Genomic DNA, 19,047 nt, shown 5'->3' on the forward strand with positions numbered 1-19,047 from the left:
ATTTCCCAATAGAGTGATGATTGAGAGCCTTAGAGGTATCTCTAAGCCTTAGAGATACTTCTTCAGGAATGATTTCTGGAGTGAGGAATGTTTGCTAAAAGGGGTAATAAGAAATGGTTACAAGGGTGGAGAATTCTTGCTGGGACCTGCACAGGCGATGGAATGGAGGTTCCTCTTGGTGGAATGGGCTAGCTTTGGAATAAAAGCTAAGAAAGACAAAACAGCAAAAAAAGCACAGAACACAGAAAATAATTTTAAAAAGCAGGCGCGAGTCAGACTAACTGATCTTTTCTACATTGAAAAGAACAATGGAGCCTGCGCTTGCTTTATTTATATGGGGGAACATCAGAGGTTTTCTATGGAATGTTTATTGCCAAGTAAGATAGGTGGTGGGTTGTCCAGTTTCTAACGGGTTACTCCCAATGCCAGGGTTATGAGAGAGGTCTTCCTAGTAGAGCAGAAATAGAGGTTACATGCATTGGGCGACCCATTGAATGGGAGAGCCACAAACTAGTTTGTACTGCCAAACCTAAATCCCGCTGCCTCAATACCCAATGAAGACCCTCAAGTAATTCATGGGTGGCTCCCTGTAGAGAATATAATAATTATGACTCCTGTTTTCCCCCCAAAGTAAAGCATTTATCTAAATTGTTTCTTCTAAATGTGGTATGGTAGTGTATACCTGTAATCCCAGCTATTTAGGAACCTGAGGAAGGAGGATTACAAGTTCAAGGCCAACCTCAACAACTTAGCAAGACCCTGTCTCAAAAAATAAAAGGGCTGGGCATGCAGCTCAGTAATAAAGCACCCTTGGGCAAAATTCCCAGTACCTCCCACCAAAAGTCCTATAATCAGGCCTCCCGGATACAGTAAAACTAGTTTTGTGTATATACCTTAATATTTGTGTGTGTATAATATACACAAAGTGTATATTTTTAAAAATAAAAATTGGACAATGGTGTAATGTTTTACAAGTTGCTTTTTTTCACATTTGATCAATTTTAGGTATTTTTCTATGGGAGTATCGCAGATATGCCTCCTTGGTTTTGTTTTTGTTCTTTTTTTTTTTAAGTGCTAAGGATGGAACCCAAGGCCTCATGTACAAGGCAGGTGCTCTATCACTGAGCTACAATTGCAGTCCTGCCTCCTTATTTTTAATAGTGCCAGCTGGGAGCTGTGGCATGCACCTATACTCCCAGCTACTCAGGGGGCTGAAGCAGGAAGATCACTTGAGCCCAAGAGTTCAGAACTAGACTGGACAACTAACTAGTGAGAACTCATCCCTAAATATATAACTAGTAAACATTATCCTATTGTATGGACATTCTATACCTTGTTCTAAACTGGCATGAATTATGATGTTTATAGTTTTGCTTAATCACTTAGCAGAATTAACACACTTATGCATTATCTTTTTAATTATAGTGGGTTAGGGGATGAATTCTAGAAATAAAATTGTGAGGTCAAAGGGTTTGAACACTAGTTTTTGCCAAATTGCCCTCCAATATGATTCTGTTTCTCATCTTCAATATATAAGAGTGCTTCTTTTCCAAAGCTGGGATGAAATTGCATCTTTTTTTAACTTTAAACAAATTTAGGGGGGCTGGGGTTATGGCTCAGTGGTAGAGTACTCGCCTTGCATGTACAAGGCCCTGGGTTCGAACCTTAAACACCACATAAATATAAATAAATAAAGTTATATATAAAAAAAAATTTTGTACTAGGCATTAAAGGCCTCCCATGTGCTAAAAACACACTGTACCACTGAACTAACCTCCAAACCACATCTTATTTTGATTTGCATTTCTTTTATTATCAATGTGTGTGAATATCTTTTTATTTTTAAATTTTATTTGCCATTTTTATTTCCTCTTTTTCTCAAGTTAGTCTTGCATCTTTTATACAAGGTGAATGCATTCCACAGGTGCCCCCTCATCTTGAAATAATTGATGGCTAGTGATAAAAATAACACTGAGGCTTATAGGTCTTCTCCAAAGTGTGAGCTCTAGGATAAACAGCTAGTAACCAAAAGCGGGCTCTGACTCCCCTACCTTTCAGTATGTTTCAGAGAAATATACTGCAGTAGTTAGAAACTGCTAGTAGACACTCTAGAAAGCTATCAAGAAGCCAAAAGAGGGGCTGGGGATGTGGCTCAAGCGGTAGCACACTCGCCTGGCATGCATGCGGCCTGAGTTTGATCCTCAGCACCACATGCAGACAGGGATGTTGTGTCTGCCGAAAACTAAAAAATAAATAAAATAAATATTGAAATTCTCTCTCTCTCTAAAAAAAAGAAGAAGAAAAAAAGAAGCCAAAAGAATTTTAAAAAATCCTGAGTAACAGTGAGTTTGAAATTTTTCCTTCTTCACACCAAACTTTCCTTCCCCAAGTTTCTGCTGGTCTAATTATGTGAGTTGGGATTAGGCAAATTAGAAAATAAACATGATATAGAAGGTTTTTCTGTTGTAATACGATGTTTTCTCAAATTGATTTTTGAAGGGAGTGTGAGATTATAGAGATAATCTTCTGTTCTCTCCATTACAGAGACACCTACGAGTATGAACTCACCTTGCGAACTGACCTCTACACCAATAAACACACTCAGTGGTTTTATTTTCGAGTTCAAAACACCAGAAAAGATGTCACCTATCGCTTCACCATTGTCAACTTGCTGAAGCCTAAGAGCCTGTATACTGTAGGCATGAAACCACTCATGTACTCCCAATTGGATGCCAACATCTACAACATTGGTTGGAGGAGAGAAGGAAATGAAATCAAGTACTACAAGAATAACACAGACAATGGGCAGCAGTCTTTCTACTGTCTTACGTGGACCATTCAGTTTCCACATGACCAGGACACTTGCTTCTTTGCACACTTTTACCCATATACATACACTGATTTGCAGTGCTACCTCTTGTCAGTGGCAAAGAACCCCATCCAGTCTCAGTTCTGCAAGCTCCGAACTTTATGCAGGAGCTTAGCAGGAAATACTGTCTACTTGCTCACTATCACCAACCCATCCCCGACCCCTCATGAAGCTGCTGCAAAGAAAGCTGTGGTCTTGAGTGCCAGAGTGCACCCTGGGGAAAGTAATGCCTCCTGGATTATGAAAGGCTTTTTGGATTTCATCCTTAGCAACTCTCCAGATGCCCAGCTCCTTAGAGATATTTTTGTCTTCAAGGTAGTTCCCATGTTAAATCCAGATGGTGTGATTGTGGGGAATTATAGGTGTTCATTGGCTGGAAGGGACTTGAACAGGCATTATAAAACCATCCTGAAGGAGTCTTTTCCTTGCATCTGGCACACCAGGAACATGATCAAAAGGTGAGACCTTTTATCCATTGGTCTTTCTGTGAGTGCTGAGCCTTATGTCATATACTCGTCTTATGGGGAATGAGGTCTCTTTTTTTAAAAAAAAAAAAAATTTAGGGTCTGGGGTTGTGGCTCAGTGGTAGAGCACTCGCTTAGCATGTGTGAGACCCTGGGTTCAATCCTCAACACCATATAAAAATAAATAAATAAAATAAAGGTATTCTGTCAAACTACAACTAAAAAATAAATTAGAAAAATAAATAAGTGAAATAAAGGTATTGTGTCCAACTACAACTAAAAAAATAAAATATTTTTAAAAATTTATTTTTTAGTTTTAGGTGGATACAATATCTTTATTTTACATTTATGTGGTTCTGAGGATTGAACCCAGTGCCTCATGCATGCTAGGTGAGCACTCTACCAGTGAGCCACAACCCCAGCTCCTCTCTTTTGTTGTTCTGTGATATGGCTTTGGATGGTTTTTACCAGTTCCTTTGACGCTACATGGCTTTGTCAGATCTTTGGATGTAAATTAAACATGAAAAACTTCTGCTAGAGTCTTTTCATTTAGAAGTCAAACAACTGAGTGGAAAAGATCAGAGGTCAGGGAAGTTGTAGGTCTTCATGATGAAACTTGTATATTAGGAGCTGGGGTTGTGGCTCAGCGGTAGAGTGCTCACCTAGCACATGTGAGGCCCTGGGTTCAATCCTTAGCACCACATAAAAATAAATTAATAAAAAATAGGTATTGTACCCAACTACAATAAAAATAAAATATTAAAAAAGAAACTTGTAACAATAGTGGCTAATAATTAGTGTTTATGTATGAAGTGACAGACAATATGTTAGTGCTTTACTTATATGATCCGTTTAATCTCCACATTAATGAGATCCTTTAGGATTAAAATCCTGTCTTGTATATAATGAGGAAACTGAGGACCAGAAATGTTAAATGACCTGAACAAAATCATACAGCTAGTGAGTGACAGGGTGTATATTTGAACACAGTCTCTCTGGTTCCACAGTCTGAGTCCCTTATTACCATTTTATATTACCTCTCATGAAGAATAATAAATCAGTCAGCACTTTTCAGGCCTGTGTAAAAGCAGTCAAAGGTTAAAATGTAATAGCCCTCACCTTAAAGGAGTGAAAATGCAGCAGATAAGAATGTACAAATGAAGCTGAGTGCAGTGGCACACTCCTGCAATCCCAGTGACTAGGGAGTCCAAGGCAGAAGAATCACAAGTTCAAGGCCAGCCTCAGCAACTTAGCGAGGCCCTAAGCAACTTAGTGAGATGCTGTCTCAAAAATAAAAAGGACTAAGGATGTAGCTCAGTGGTCAATCCCAATACAAAAATAAATGTAAATGCACACCTTCTAACCATACCTGTGTGAACAGGTGTGAGTAGTGTTGGGCTGGTAAAGTAATTCGGGGCATGTGTGTGGGAGTCAGCTTGGCCTGCGTTTGAGACATTGTTTCACTATTGGTGGGATCTATGATCTTAGCCAGGTGATTTAACCTCAGTGAGCTTTAGCTTTCTCATCTGTAGAATGGTCATAATAATACCTGCATTGAGTGGTTACTGTTAGGATTAAATGAGATGGTCCACATGATTTATTTAGCATAGTACAAGTACCTTGTAAATGTGTACGATTATTGTTATGACCCTCTTCATCCCATCATCATCATCATGGAGAAAGTGAGCATGTTTGGGAAGTTGGAATAAGTGTCCTGAGTGATCCAGAGACAAAGAAGGGCTTGTAGGAAACGGGCCCTAGAAAGTCGGGAACAAAGGCAATCTATGATTCCCTACAACTGCAGTCTCTCTCCCTTCCTCACGTTCTTCACAGTGGGCTTCTTTTAATAGGTTTTCTTCACTTCTTGTCGATTTATCCAGGTCTACCCACTACTTTTCCATTATGAGTCCTTCTAGCAAGGGCATATATTATTTTTATTTTTCCATAAGAGGAATTGAACCCAGAGTTGTTTTACCAATGAGATACATCCCCAACCCTTTTTATTTTATTTATTTAGTTAGTTATTTTGAGACAGAGTCTCTCTGAGTTTTTTTTTTTTAATATTTATTTTTTAGGTGTAGATGGACACAACACAATGCCTTTATTTTTATGTGGTGCTAAGGATTGAACCGGATCCCGCCCATGCTAGGCCAGGCTCTACCACTGAGCCACAATCTCAGCCCCTCACTGAGTTGTTTAGAGCCTCACTAAGTTGCTGAGGCTGGCCTTGAACTTGGGATCCTCCTGCCTCAGCCTCCTGAGTTGCTGGAATTACAGGCATGTGCTACCACACCTGGCCTGAGAGCATGTTTTCAGCAATGGATGGGGATGGTGTCCATTGGAGGCCACTAGCATTGAGATTTTCTGAGGAGGGAAGGTATCAATAGCCATACTCCTAAAAGAATCCAGATGATCCTGGATTGTTTGCATGCATTTGGAGGTCCCCTGAGTCCTTTGTTTGCCCTCTCAACAGACTTCTTGAAGAAAGAGAGGTTCTTTTATATTGTGATTTTCATGGTCACAGTCGTAAGAATAATATCTTCCTGTATGGCTGCAATAACAATGACCGGAAGTACTGGCTTCATGAGCGAGTCTTTCCTTTAATGTTAAGCAAAAATGCACCAGATAAGGTAAGCACATGAGGTAATTTTCTGTCCATTAGACTTAGGTACAAGGGAGCTTACTGCTTCCTAGAAGTAGTGTTTGGTAAATCCCAGCAAAATAGATTTAGGAATTGTTCTGTGTCCATCAGTCAATGGAGGAAAAAGTGTGATATATCCACACAGGGGAATATTATTCAGCAATAAAAAGATTAAGGTGCTGATACTCTAGGGTAAGGATGAACCTTGAACACATTAAGCTTAGTGAAAGAAGCCAGACACAAGAAGCCACTTAACATATGATTCCATTCCATGCAGTGTTCAGAAGAGGCAAATTTAGAGGCAAAAAGTGGTTCAGCAGGGCTGGTGGAGGAGGGTGGAATGGGGCATGACCGACATTGAGTATTGATTTTCTTTTGTGCATGTGTGTGTGTGCATGCAATGCTGGGGATTGAACTCAGGGCTTCACTCTACTACTGAGCTACATCCTCAGCCCTTGAGTTTACCTTTGAGGTAATGAAAATGTTATAAACTTCAATTATGGTGATGGTTACATAACTCCATAAAATATTGAATTGTGCACGTTAAATGAATGAATTTTATGATGTGTGAGTTATATCTTAATAAAAATGATTTTTTTTTAGCTTTTGGTGCTGGCAACAACTTGGGACCTCATTCATGCTAAGCTTATACTGTACCACTAAGCTACACCCCCAGCTCAAGCTCAGTTTTTGAAATTTGCTCTTGATTATTCCACTTGGGCATTAGTTGAAACTCTTGTGGGCAATGTTATCTATCACCTTTAATCCTGTTGTTGGTGAAGTAAGCCAGTATTCCCAGTTGTCCCAGGAACCCTAGTCCAGCAAAATGCACATTGGTGGAGGGGAAGAAGAAAGGGAAGAATGGGTAATTAAGACTGAAAACAAAAAAATGCACTCTCTAGCCTTTGGAGGATCACAGTCCATGTGCAGTGCTCTGAGTGGTCCTGCAGAGGAATTTTGTTCAGTTTTGTTCACCCTCACCTCCCTGACTGACATGACCACAGAACTCCTCCTCCCCCACCCCCTTAAGACTATTGACATCTCCCAGAATTAATGTTTTATCATACTTTTAACATACTTTAGGAAATAATGTATATAGACAACCAAGGGAGACATTCTTGTTTAAAAAATGAATTTTTGATGTTAATATTTGTTAGTTTATAATTAACAGAGAATTTGGATTTCTCTAGTTTTCTTTTCATAGTTGTAATTTTAAGGTCCAAAAGTGCAAAGAAGGAACAGGAAGAGTAGTGATGTGGCGAATGGGAATCCTAAACAGCTATACCATGGAGTCTACCTTCAGTGGGTCTACCCTAGGTGAGCTCTCCTTTGTAGATCATGAGTCACCCACAGGGGGAAGCCACACACAGCACCTGGGGAGATGAAAGGCCTGGGATTGCTGGGGAGATAGTGATTTAGAGGATTTCCTTGTCTGGCCCTCTACTGAGTTTGAATACTCTGCATGTGAATGCACAATACAATATTTGAAAGTATTGTATTGTTCAGAAGCATATTGATCTAGAATTAGAGGTGGTATTTTTAAAAGTTATTCATAAATTAGATTTCCATTCAATCCTTAAGATATAATAAGAAATGTTTGTGGATTTTTCTCCAGGCAGTAAAAGAAACATTCACTTTACTATTGAGGACCTGAAGTCCCTAGGTTATCATGTCTGTGACACTCTTCTGGATTTCTGTGATCCTGACAAAACAAAGGTAAAAATGTTTTTTCAAGAAACATGATGCTTTTACTGTGATCAGTTTCAAAGTCAGTACAGTGGGATTACATGTGTTCTTTATTTTCATCGTAATATTTTTTGAAGCTTTTATATTGAAGGAAAATTTAAAAGCCCCAGCCTGCAGTGTTGTCAACAAATGGTAAGACCTCAACATCCTCTAGAGATGGAGACTGTCCTTTGGCATCCCTTTCCCTCACTTCTGGCCTTGCCCATGGCAGCACCAGTTCTTACTTTCCTTTCTCCTATTTCAGAAAAAGAGCAACTTGGTACAGGTATTTCAGAAAATCAGTGTCCTTGCTCTTCTCCCAAAGTAACCCATCTTTTGTGCCTGGGTGGACTTTATCCTCTTCTTCCTCTCCTCTCAACTGTGGGTGTTCTCAAGCCGCCCCTCTTCTAAAACACAAAGACTTCCTTTGGCCTTGGTTCGCCAGTGGGTTATTTCTATCTCCCTAACTCATCTCTCATACCCCTTCTGAAATGTTGGCTTGGTGTGCACCATTCTGGATACAATTGTTTAATAAAAAATAAAAGGAAAATCTGGGGGTTAAGGGTGCAGCTCTGTGATGGAGTGCTACTTGCTTCTCACGCACAGGCTTTGGGTTTAACCCCCAGCACTGTTAAGAGAAAAGTAAAATTTGTCCACAGCATAGCCTATTTTAATCTCTCTACTTTTTTTTTTTTTTTTTTTGGTACTGAGAATTGAACCCAGGGGTGCTCTAGCACTGAGCTAGATCAGCCCATTTTGTTTTTATTATGAGATATAGTCTTGCTAAATTGCTGAGGCTGGCCTCAAACTTCCCATCCTCCTGCCTCAGTCTCCTGAGTTGCTGGGATTACAGGCATGCACCACCATGCCTGGCTTTAACTTTTCTTTTTGATTGCTTTTTTTGTTTGTTTGCTTGCTGTGCTGGAGATTGATTCCAGAGCCTCCACAAGTTAGGCAAGTGTACTTGGCTCTGCCTCCAGCCAAGTCATCCTTACCATATGCCAAAATCTAAACAACTCCATTCAAACTTTTTCTTCTTTGCTGCTCAGAAAAATGAAATAAGACCATTGCATTATTTAAGAAGTTGGCCATAGCCAGAGAAAAGAGGCTAAAGCAGTGCTTGTATTTTCTGCCCTAAAAATACTTTTATTTCTATAGCTTATGGAATTTATCTGTTAACCTGTCCTTAGTAGCAGGGGTTGCAACTTAACTCATCTTTTTCCCCCTTTCAGCATATACTCAGGAAATATTTGATGAATAAATACATAGATGATCAAAAATATTTCTTTTTCACTGTCACAGTTTACTCAGTGTCTAGCAGAACTCAAGGAACTCTTACAACAGGAAATCCACAAGAAATTCAATGAACGTGGAAAAGAAGTGAATTTAGAAGGAAGTTGGAGTGACATCTCTTTGTCTGACATTGAATCCAGGTAATAAATTTCATATCAAAGAAAAATAAGTTATATATATATATATAGTTGGTTTGAGCTTCAATAATAACAGAGGAAATCATATCCTCAGTTCATGACACATGTAAATTCACTTTATTTCTTCGGCAGTTACAAACTGAGCACAGCCTCTGTTCTGGGCCCTAGAAATAAACAGGGAGTTGAGCACACAGTTTATGGAGGGCGTTGGAGCAATCGTAAAGCCTTTGCTCTTGACTCCATGGGATATGGGAAGTCTTCAGAAGGTTTTGAGTAGAGGAGTGTCATGATATGACTTAGGTTTTAGTCTCAACAGGAACACTGACTGCTCTGTGAAAAATGGACTGTGACGCTCTCTTGCAACAATATAGGTGAAAGGTGATGGTGGCTTAGACCAAGGCAGTAGTGTGGTTGAGGGAGAGGTGTATGAATCGTGACTGTACTGGGATTCTAGATTGAAATTACAAACATTAGAATTTGCTCATGATTCCCCCCACCCAAGTTTGCAGTCACTTTAATTTGGTGCTCTTAGGAGAGGGCAGAATGGCAGTAGTGAATAGGGAAGGTGGTGCTTCCAGAACGCCCCCTCTGGGGGCTAGTCAGTCCCATCCTCCAATAGCTGAATATCATTGGGGCCAAAGCAACAATATTCTTCCTCTTCCAAGATTGGGAGGCTGTTGGCCTCTTGGTGTTTCACAAGCCTCTCAGTTTCCCATCAGGCCCACTCTTGCATCCCATAGTCAGGCAGATAAGTCACAAAGGAACTGACAAAGACCAGGATGATAGAGAAGCCAGAGAAGATCACCTGAGTGTTCCAGAGACTCACAGCAGGACCATTGTCATAACTATGGGAGTCTGGATTCTTCTCATAGAGGTTTTTGTCCTCAGGATCTGGGTCCTCCCACCAGTGTGTGGTTATTTCTGGTTATTTCCTCTTTCTCACTGAAGCAGATGGGGGGCAACCATAGCTCTGGAGGAGCTGGATTCCCAGCAAACGTGGACACTCCAAAGTCTAACCTCCATGAAAGATAGTGCTTCTAACTAACCAACCACACACACACACACACACACACACACACACACACACACACATACTCTCTCTCTCTCACACACACACTCACACACGTATTTCTTTTTCTTTTTGGTTGTGCTGAGGATTAAACTCAGCGTCTTGCACATGCTTGGCAAGCACTGTACCACTGAGCCATGCCGCCATGGTTTCCACCCTCCCTTTCACACTCTGCTACTGCCACACTGGCTTTCTCACTCTTCCTCAGGCTTGCCAGGCCCTCTCCAGCTTCAGAGACTGAACTAATAATTAATTTTTTTAATATTTATTTTTTAGTTTTAAATGGACTCAGTATCTTTTTTTAAAGAGAGAGAGAGAGAGAGAGAGAGAGAGAGAGAGGGAATTTTAATATTTATTTTTTAGTTCTCGGCGGACACAACATCTTTGTTGGTATGTGGTGCTGAGGATCGAACCCGGGCCACACGCATGCCAGGCGAGCGCGCTACCGCTTGAGCCACATCCCCAGCCCCTGAACTCAGTATCTTTATTTTACATTTATGTGGTTCTGAGGATTGAACTCAGTGCCTCAAGCATGCTAGGCGAGTGCTCTACCACTGAGCCACAACCCCAGCCCCTGAACTAATAATTTATTATGCCTAATTCCCCAGATATCCACATGACTAATCCCTTTACCTCTTTCAGGTCTTCACTTAATGTCACCATTCTCAACGTGGGTTACTCTAATCCTGCAATTTGCTACCCCTATTCCCACTTCCATGCTCTACTTTTTTTTAATATATAACATTTATTACCTCCTGTCATTTATCATTTAAAAATCTTTATTGTGTCAGTTGTTTCTTGTCTTTCTCCCTAGTAGGCAGTAGAGGTCTTTATTTTGTTTACATGTGTCTCATGTGCCTGGAATGAGGCCTGTTCTGTACCTAGCAGAGGAAGAGTTCAGTGAATATTTGTTGAATTAATTTAGGATGCAGGATCTCACTTCTACCCTATAGTATCCCCAGCTCTTTCAAGAAGCCCTCTGTGGGTGAGTATCTCACAGTGTGCAAGAATACCTTCTACTCCAGTTTACCGGCCAGGGTGCCTTAGGCTGCCTCGGCTCCTTTAAAAGATTGCTGGGTTGAGGGCTGGGGTTGTGGCTCAGCATGCATTAGGTGCTGGGCTCAATCCTCAGCACCACATAAAAATAAAATAAAGATATTGTGTCCAACTATAACTAAACAATAAAAAATAAAGAAATAAAAGATTGCTGGGCTGGGTTTGGAGTTCTGCTGGAGTCTGTACTCTGGCCCATGGAGCACAGTGGAAGGGCTGGCTTTCTCTGTTCTATGCGGCACATTGAGATCTGGACCCTAAAGCAGGTTTGGCTAAGTCTCATAAATGTTTTCTTAGAAACCTTAAACCAGACCTTCAGGCCAGGTAGGGTTCCCCATTAATCACATCACCCCTTCCACTCTTCCTCAGTCTTTGCCTAACTCTCCACACCCACTGCAACAACCCCTCTCCACTTTTAGCCTCAAAAACAAAATGTTCCTTGCATGTCAACACATGGATATAGAGCCCAGGGGAATCAGCTCAGAAATAGCCAGACTCTCCACTGTTCCTGGCTCAGTAGGGAAACTGATGAAGTTAAGTAGTATTGAAAACAGCTCGGCTTAATGGTGCACACCTGTAATCCCACAGACTTGGAAGGCTGAGACATAAGGATCAGAAATTTGAAGTCAGCTTCAGCAACTTAACAAGACCCAGTCTTAAAATAAGAACTAGAAAAGGGCTAGAGATATAAGTCAGTGGTATAGTGCCCCTGGGTTCAATCCCCAGGTTCAGAAAAAAGAAAAAAAAAATTATTGAAAACAATTTGCTGGCTTCTGTGGCAGGAAGCCAGATAACACAAGCCTCCAGAGGGCGCCACCTGTCCATTCTCATGACTGCAGACAGGCAGGCTGGGAGGGTACAAGCCCAGTTTGAGTTTACTGTCTATATGTGTACATAAATGATTTTTGACGCTCTTTGGGATATACTATTTCTAATGCTTTTATCTCCCTTGTTAAAATTTTCCATTATCTCCAAAAGGAACTTCAGATTATTAATAGAGCAAAGGCTTGACTGGATTGGAAAAGCCTCATGAGAACAGGGAATTGGAAAGTAGATCACAGAAGACAGGGCCTTCTTCCTGCTGTCTTGCCATAGGGCTCCTCAGGGTGCATTGTGGGGTAGGGTGGGAGGAGGTGCTAAAAGAATGAAGGGCTGGGCAAAAGAATGATTTCAAATCTTGTCTTCCAATGAGGTCTGACTTTTGTCCCTAAGACACTTAATATTTGGAGCCTTTATCAGAGCTATCAGTTCTAGCCAATCAAACCCCAGGAAAGGCAAAATATAATGTGACATTCAAGTAAAGGACATGATGAAGGAAGGAAGAATTGATTATCTGAGACCCCATTCATTCTAGCACCTGTAAAAGAGAGGAGGGGACAGTTTGTGGAGAAGACTTTAGCCTAGATATGTGTCTAAAACTTTTGAAGGGAGAATACTGTCCTGGAGCTGGGGGTCATCAGTGGAAGAGTGCCTGCTTAGCTGCACGAGGCCCTGGTTCTCTACCCAAGGGGGGAGAAAAAGTATTTCCTGGTCTGTGGTCAGTAAACTGTTAGATTTATTTTTCTATATATTCAATACATTTTTACAGAGTGCCTGGTAGGATCCTGACTTTCAAAATAGTACCAGCCAGACAGGAATGAATGAGGAAAAGCCTCTGTTGTTCTCTGGGGCTGCACATTGAGAATCCTGTGGCCTCACACCCTCTGCAACTTTGCGCTTTGGACCAGTATCCCTTTGTCACATGGATTGTGAACTCCTTGGTGTAGGGGCTCTGCTTCACTCCTCTGACTCCTCTGTGTTAAACATACTGCCTGGTATACAGCAGGTGTTCAGAAGGAATAAATGAATGTGCTTGTCAAGAAGATGTTATAACTGATGCATAGACAATACAGCAAATAGTGGACTAAACATCTAATCCCATGTGGCTGGTCTGTTAATCTTAGACATCCTGCATATGTTAATAACAGCTATTTCCCTTCCTTCTTTCCCTCTGGAACTAGCACCAGTGGTTCTGACAGCTCCCTCTCAGATGGTCTCCCTGTTCACCTACTGAACATAGTAGATGAGGTAAGATTATGTTGAGTTTTATACGTAGGAACTAGCAATCTTTGAAAAAAATCATGCCATTCCTGCATAATTTTGTGAGTTTTCCAAAAGTCTTAATATCTACAGAAAATATAGCAATAAGGCTGGAGGTGTAGCTCAATGGCTTTGCCATACCTAACATGGGCAAAGCCCTGGGTTTCATCTCTTGAACTGCAAAAAAAAGAAAGAGCAATAGGGTTCTAACTGGGTCACCCTGCCCTAGAGTCTTTTGTTTTGTCCTTTATAACTTTTTTTTAAAAAAAAAATATTTATTTTTTAGTTGTAGTTGGACACAATACCTTTATTTTATTTGTTTGTTTTTATGTGGTGCTGAGGATTGAACCCAGGGCCGTGCATATACTAGGCCAGTGCTCTGTCGCTGAGCCACAAACCCAGCCTTTATTATAATTAAAAAAAATTAAGTTGTAGATGGACAAAATGCCTTTGTTTATTTTTATGTGGTGCTAAGGATCAAACCCAGTGCTTTACACATGCTAGGCAATCACTCTGCCACTGAGCCCCAGCCCCCTTTATAATTTTTTATGCTTAATTATTAAAGCCACTTTTTGGTAACAACAAAACTGAATCTTTCCACCACACATCTAATGATCCAGACCTGACATATTGCCATAGTCATCTGATTTTATCTTGTAAATCATAGATATTTGGTTATTGATATAAATGACCCTTTAGCAGTATACCTGTAATAGTATACTATTATACTATTCAGGTGTGTTAAGTAAAGAATAGCCTTTGGTAAGAAGATAACCATTTGCTTATTCTCCAAGCCAACAACATGAGGGCCACAACACTTTTGGGTTTTGAGTTTTTGTTGTTGTTTTGTTTCTTTGGTACCCAAAATTGAACCGAGGGATGCTCTACCACTGAGAGGAATCATGAGCCCTTTTTAATTTTTTAAAGTATATTTTTAGTTGTGGATGGACACAATATCTTTATTTTACTTACATTTATATTTTTATATGGTGCTGAGGATCAAACCCAGTGCCTCACACATGCTAGGCAAGCATTCTACCACTGAGCTACTTAGGGTCTTGCTTAGTTGATGAAGCTAGCCTTAAACTTACAATCCTCCTGCCTCAGCCTCCTCTGAATTGCTGGGGATTACAGGCATGTGCCTCTGCACTCAGCTCCCACATTTTATTTTGAGCGTTGTATGAAGAGTGCCATGTAAGGGTAAGCATAATTCTGGAACCCCCAGTGAGCAGTTTCTCTGTACTTTCTGGAACAGTTGAATCAAAAGATGATGTCTGACAAGAAGAAAAAAAAGAAGCCACTTCAAACTAGGAAACAGCGAAATGAGCTGCATCAGAAAAATAAGTTGATGCCAGAGTTCAAGTTAACAGAAGATGCCTCCGTAAGAAAGCCCCGAGGTCTACTCTGCTGTCTGGTTCCTGATATTCCATAGAGGGAGCAGGAAAAAATCTAAAGTTTACTATAAACCAGAAAGAGTAGGGTGTAGCAAGTGGGGGGACTTTGTATTTTGGGTCCTTTAACTATTTTGAGTAGGTTTCAGCCATGGCCCACTGATCCTTTCCTACAGTCTGGTATAGCAAGTCTGGATTTTAACCAAGTCTAGATTTCCAGAGGAAAGAGGTGGTACTGGAAAAGAGGTGGCTAGAGCTAGTCCAGAGTGGCTGGGTAGCTGAGGGATTAGACCTGGTCCAGGATAAGGACACTGGACATCTCCTTCTCTATTCTGCTCCTAGATGCCACACCCACCCTCAACCCTCTGCTCTCCAAAAACAAAAATGCTTTCAGAGTTGGGAGTTTTGCTATTGTGTGCATTGGGTCAATTATCAATGAATCGATTGAAAAATATTCTCTTTTCGCTCAATTCTTCTAGGACAGGGCAGAACTTGCTCCTACTCTGCAAAAGCAGTCTACCTTTTACAAAACTTTGGAGAATTTCAGATCTTCAGCAATGAAAAATGAAAAACTAAGCCTCAGTGAGGTAATATTTTTTGTTTGACTCTGTCACACAGATTCTCTTATGTCTCCAGTTAGCATGTCTCTCACAGGGTAAAGAATGCAATAGCCATTTCTGTTACCTGTACCTGTTAGTGCCACTGGAAGCAGGGAACATAAAATTTTGTGTGTGTGTGGTGGTAGGAGGACAACATTGACACTGCTTTGTTTGGACACTGTTGAATTCTGTGTGTGTGTGTGTGTGTGTGTGTGTGTGTGTGTGTGTGTGTGTCTTGCAGCAGATTGAACCCAGGGCTTTGTGCATGCAAGGCAAGCTCTCCACCAACTGAGCTATATCTCCAGCCCCTGAATTCTAATATAAAATACTGGTGACTTGTGATTTCATACCAATAACATAAGAACAGGCTGTGAATTCACCATCTATCCACCCCATTTAACAGATTTTATCATGTGCATACTACACAACAGGCCCTTTACTGAATGCTGAGAATTCAACATTGAATAAAATACCAGGAGCCTTCAAGTCTGGGGGTGATATTAATAACCAATCAGGAATTTATATCAGTTGTATGCAGTGGCAAAAAACAGAAGAGAGGCACCCAATTTTTAGTACTTGAAAGTTTTGTGACTATAAAATCCTTGGTTCTTTTATATATAAAAATAGGTTTTGGTACAATAGTAGCTAATTCTTAGTGGATATGGTATAAAAGCCCTTGCATGGAATGCCACCCTACAGTTAACAGTGAGTGGTACAGTGAGATCTTATCACACTATACTGGGAAACCTCCACAGAGCATAGCCATTCCTGTTCAGTATTGAGGGTCATTTGATGTCTAGTGTAATGGTGGCAAGAGCACAGGTTTGGATCTGTATTAAATTCCTCTTCCATCCCCACAATTTAATACAGGTTGAGCATCCATCATCTGAAATGCTGTACAATCTGAAACTTTTTAAGGGTCAGGGTGACACCACAAGGGGAAATTCTGTATCACAAAACTTGTTTCATGCAAAATTTCTAATATTTAAAAGTATTCCATAACATTACCTTAGTGGGAGTATGTGTATAAGGTGCATATGAAACATAAAAGAACTCAATTTTTCTTTTTCTTTTTTGGTGCCAGGAATTGAACCCAGGGGTGCCACATCCCTAGCCTTTTTAAATTTATTTAGAGACAGGGGCTTAATAAGTTGCTTGAGACTTCTCTAACTTTCTGAGGCTGGTTTTGAATTTGCAATCCTCCTGCCTCAGCCTTCTGAGCCTCTGGGATTACAGGTGTGCTCACCACTCCTGGCTTAACTTCATTTTTAGATTTAGGTCACCTCCCCTAAGATATCTGTCGCATTATGTATACGCATATATTCCAAAATCGGGAAAAAAAATCTTAAATCTGAAACACTTCTGGTCCCAAGCATTTATTTTTTTCTGTTTTTGGATTGAACTAACAGGCACTCGACTACTGAGCCACATCCCCAGCCCTATTTTGTATTTTATTTAGAAACAGGGTCTCACTGAGGTGCTTAGTGCCTCGCTTTTGCTGAGGTTGGCTTTGAACTCGTAATCCTCCTGCCTCAGCCTCTTGAGCCAACTGGGGATTACAGGCATGTGTCACTGTTCCTGGCTTCTTGGTTCCAAGCATTTCTGATAAGGAATGCTCAGTCTATATTCTGTGAGTTACATAACCAGCCAAGGACTCAGTTTTTGCATCTAAAATATTGGGATAATGATATCTTCATCCTCACTTATTGTGAGCATTAGAAGTGAAGCTGTAAAGTACCTGGCATGCGGTAGCCACCCAATAAACATTGGGTCCCCTTTCCTTCTTTTCATTGACTTGTTACTCATTTGTGTCTTGACTTTCTTTTTGTGTTAGAATATCATCATGAGTAAACATGCATGAATAAAATGCACACAAGTAATATATATTCAATAAAATCACATTCACATGGAAAATTTAGTGAGGATATGTTCATTTATTTTAAACACAGTTAAATGGAGGAGAAAGAAGCACCTCCATGGACTCCAAAATGACACTGATTCTACGTAAGAATAAAGAGAAAATGCAGGTACTTCACATAATATATATGTGCGTATACATATATATGTATATTCACATACTGTGTGTGTGTGCGCGCGCGTGTATAAATTGCTGGCATATATATGGTACATGTATATATACTTACATACATACATATATGGGTACATATACCAGCAATTAAACGAGCAATTAATATTAGTTTTCAAATGTATTATGTGATTTGGAGGAATGATACTACTGTCCTTCCCAGATTTGTTCTGCCCAGGTGAACATCTAAGGCAGTTTATGCCCTTAGGCTACACACCATGTGGCCACCCTGGGACTTAGTCCACATGGTACTAAGGAACTGAGGAAGACCACCCAAATCTGAAAGCATGCTAACAAGAATTTAATTTTATTTTAACAAACATTTATGAGGCTGCCGTTGTTTTGTAATTGTATGGCAACATGTCAGTTTAGATAGAGATAGAGAATACATAATGTAGCAGTTCTCAGCCCAAGGAGATGTCAGCAACACATGGGATGTCACCATCAGTTGTGAGGTATACCTCACAGCCAGTGTTACCACTGGTCACTCAATCTGAGGTTTGTGAATGTCTTACTCCATTTCCGTTATTATAACATAAGACCTGAGACTGTGTGATTTATAAATGAAAGAAGTTTGTTTAGCTCACAGTTCTGAAGGCCAGAAGTCCAAGATTGGGTGCGTATACCTCTGGTAAGTGCCTTGTGCTGCATCATGACATAGCGGAAAAATGGAATGGCAAGTGGGACAAGCAAAAAATGCAAAGCACAGGAGGCAGCCTCACTTTATTACAACCTGCTTTTGTGGTAACCAATCCAGTCTCATAAGATTAACCTGGTCCCTTTCACAATCTCCCATGCACATTTACACGTGTGTATTCTAAGAGGGAGGAGAAGGAAGAGGGCATCAGCTTGTAAGCTGTCCTTTCACATAGCCCTGGGTATATCTGTGGGAAGGTGTGGCTCACACGAGTCTGACTGTAACAAAGGTTGAGAATCACCAGGTTAACTTAGGCATATTAGACACAGAGTGGACAGTCCTCCCAGGGTGACCCTGCTGTTTTCCAAAGTCTGTTGTTTGGGAATTCCTAGGTTGATGTTCTCATTTACCTATCAGAGTCTTCTGGAGAACCTGCTTCTATGTGTGGGGCTCCTAAAGGACTATCTATAAAGACAAGATCTCTATGAGTGACAGAAACTGAAGAGCAAAGAAAAGAGGTTTCAATGAAGTCAAATCAGAAAATTTTCCAGGTGCTATGGTACATGCCTAAACTAAACAGGAGGCTTGCAGCTTTGAGGCCAGCCTGAACAACTTAGCAAGACCCTGTCCCAAAATAAAAAGTAAAAAGGGCTGGAGGTAAAGACTGGTAAATGAGGAACTTGTCTTTTTTCCTCATTTAGCATTCATTTCATAAGGTCTGTAGGTAGCTAAATCCATATTCCAAAAATGAAACATACTGGTTAGATTGTGACAAGTAACCATGGATTAAATTAAATACAATATACTGGAGGAAAGCCATCCAAACCTTAATCTTAATTTGCTTAAAATTTCTAGTGGAATATTTCTCTAACAGGGATATGGGCATATCAGATAAACAGTTGAATATGTGGGGCAGCCATCTTGATGGATCAAGTTTTTCTCTTTGTGTAATGTTTCTAGACAACTTATGAAATACAGTCCCTCTGCTTCTTGGGACAATTCAA

The 19,047-nt window shown here is 40.4% G+C and overlaps 1 protein-coding gene across 6 annotated transcripts in view; it reads left to right on the plus strand.

Moving 5' to 3' along the window:
- The window catches only part of Agbl2 (AGBL carboxypeptidase 2), a 57,954-nt gene that overhangs the window by 15,120 nt on the left and 23,787 nt on the right, over positions 1–19,047 (plus strand). For 5 of the 6 annotated variants that reach the window (XM_040284348.2, XM_040284347.2, XM_040284345.2 and 2 more), the window contains 9 exons: positions 2,545–3,327; positions 5,807–5,963; positions 7,165–7,291; positions 7,590–7,690; positions 9,002–9,132; positions 13,252–13,318; positions 14,586–14,711; positions 15,201–15,308; positions 17,270–17,347. In XM_040284348.2, the coding sequence (XP_040140282.1) occupies positions 2,545–3,327; positions 5,807–5,963; positions 7,165–7,291; positions 7,590–7,690; positions 9,002–9,132; positions 13,252–13,318; positions 14,586–14,711; positions 15,201–15,308; positions 17,270–17,347 (1,678 nt within the window). The remainder of the gene's footprint in view (positions 1–2,544; positions 3,328–5,806; positions 5,964–7,164; positions 7,292–7,589; positions 7,691–9,001; positions 9,133–13,251; positions 13,319–14,585; positions 14,712–15,200; positions 15,309–17,269; positions 17,348–19,047) is intronic. The other variant, XM_040284350.2, reaches the window with a different exon arrangement.

Source organism: Ictidomys tridecemlineatus, chromosome 4 (assembly GCF_052094955.1).
Source record: "Ictidomys tridecemlineatus isolate mIctTri1 chromosome 4, mIctTri1.hap1, whole genome shotgun sequence".
NCBI classification, from domain to species: Eukaryota; Metazoa; Chordata; class Mammalia; order Rodentia; family Sciuridae; genus Ictidomys; species Ictidomys tridecemlineatus.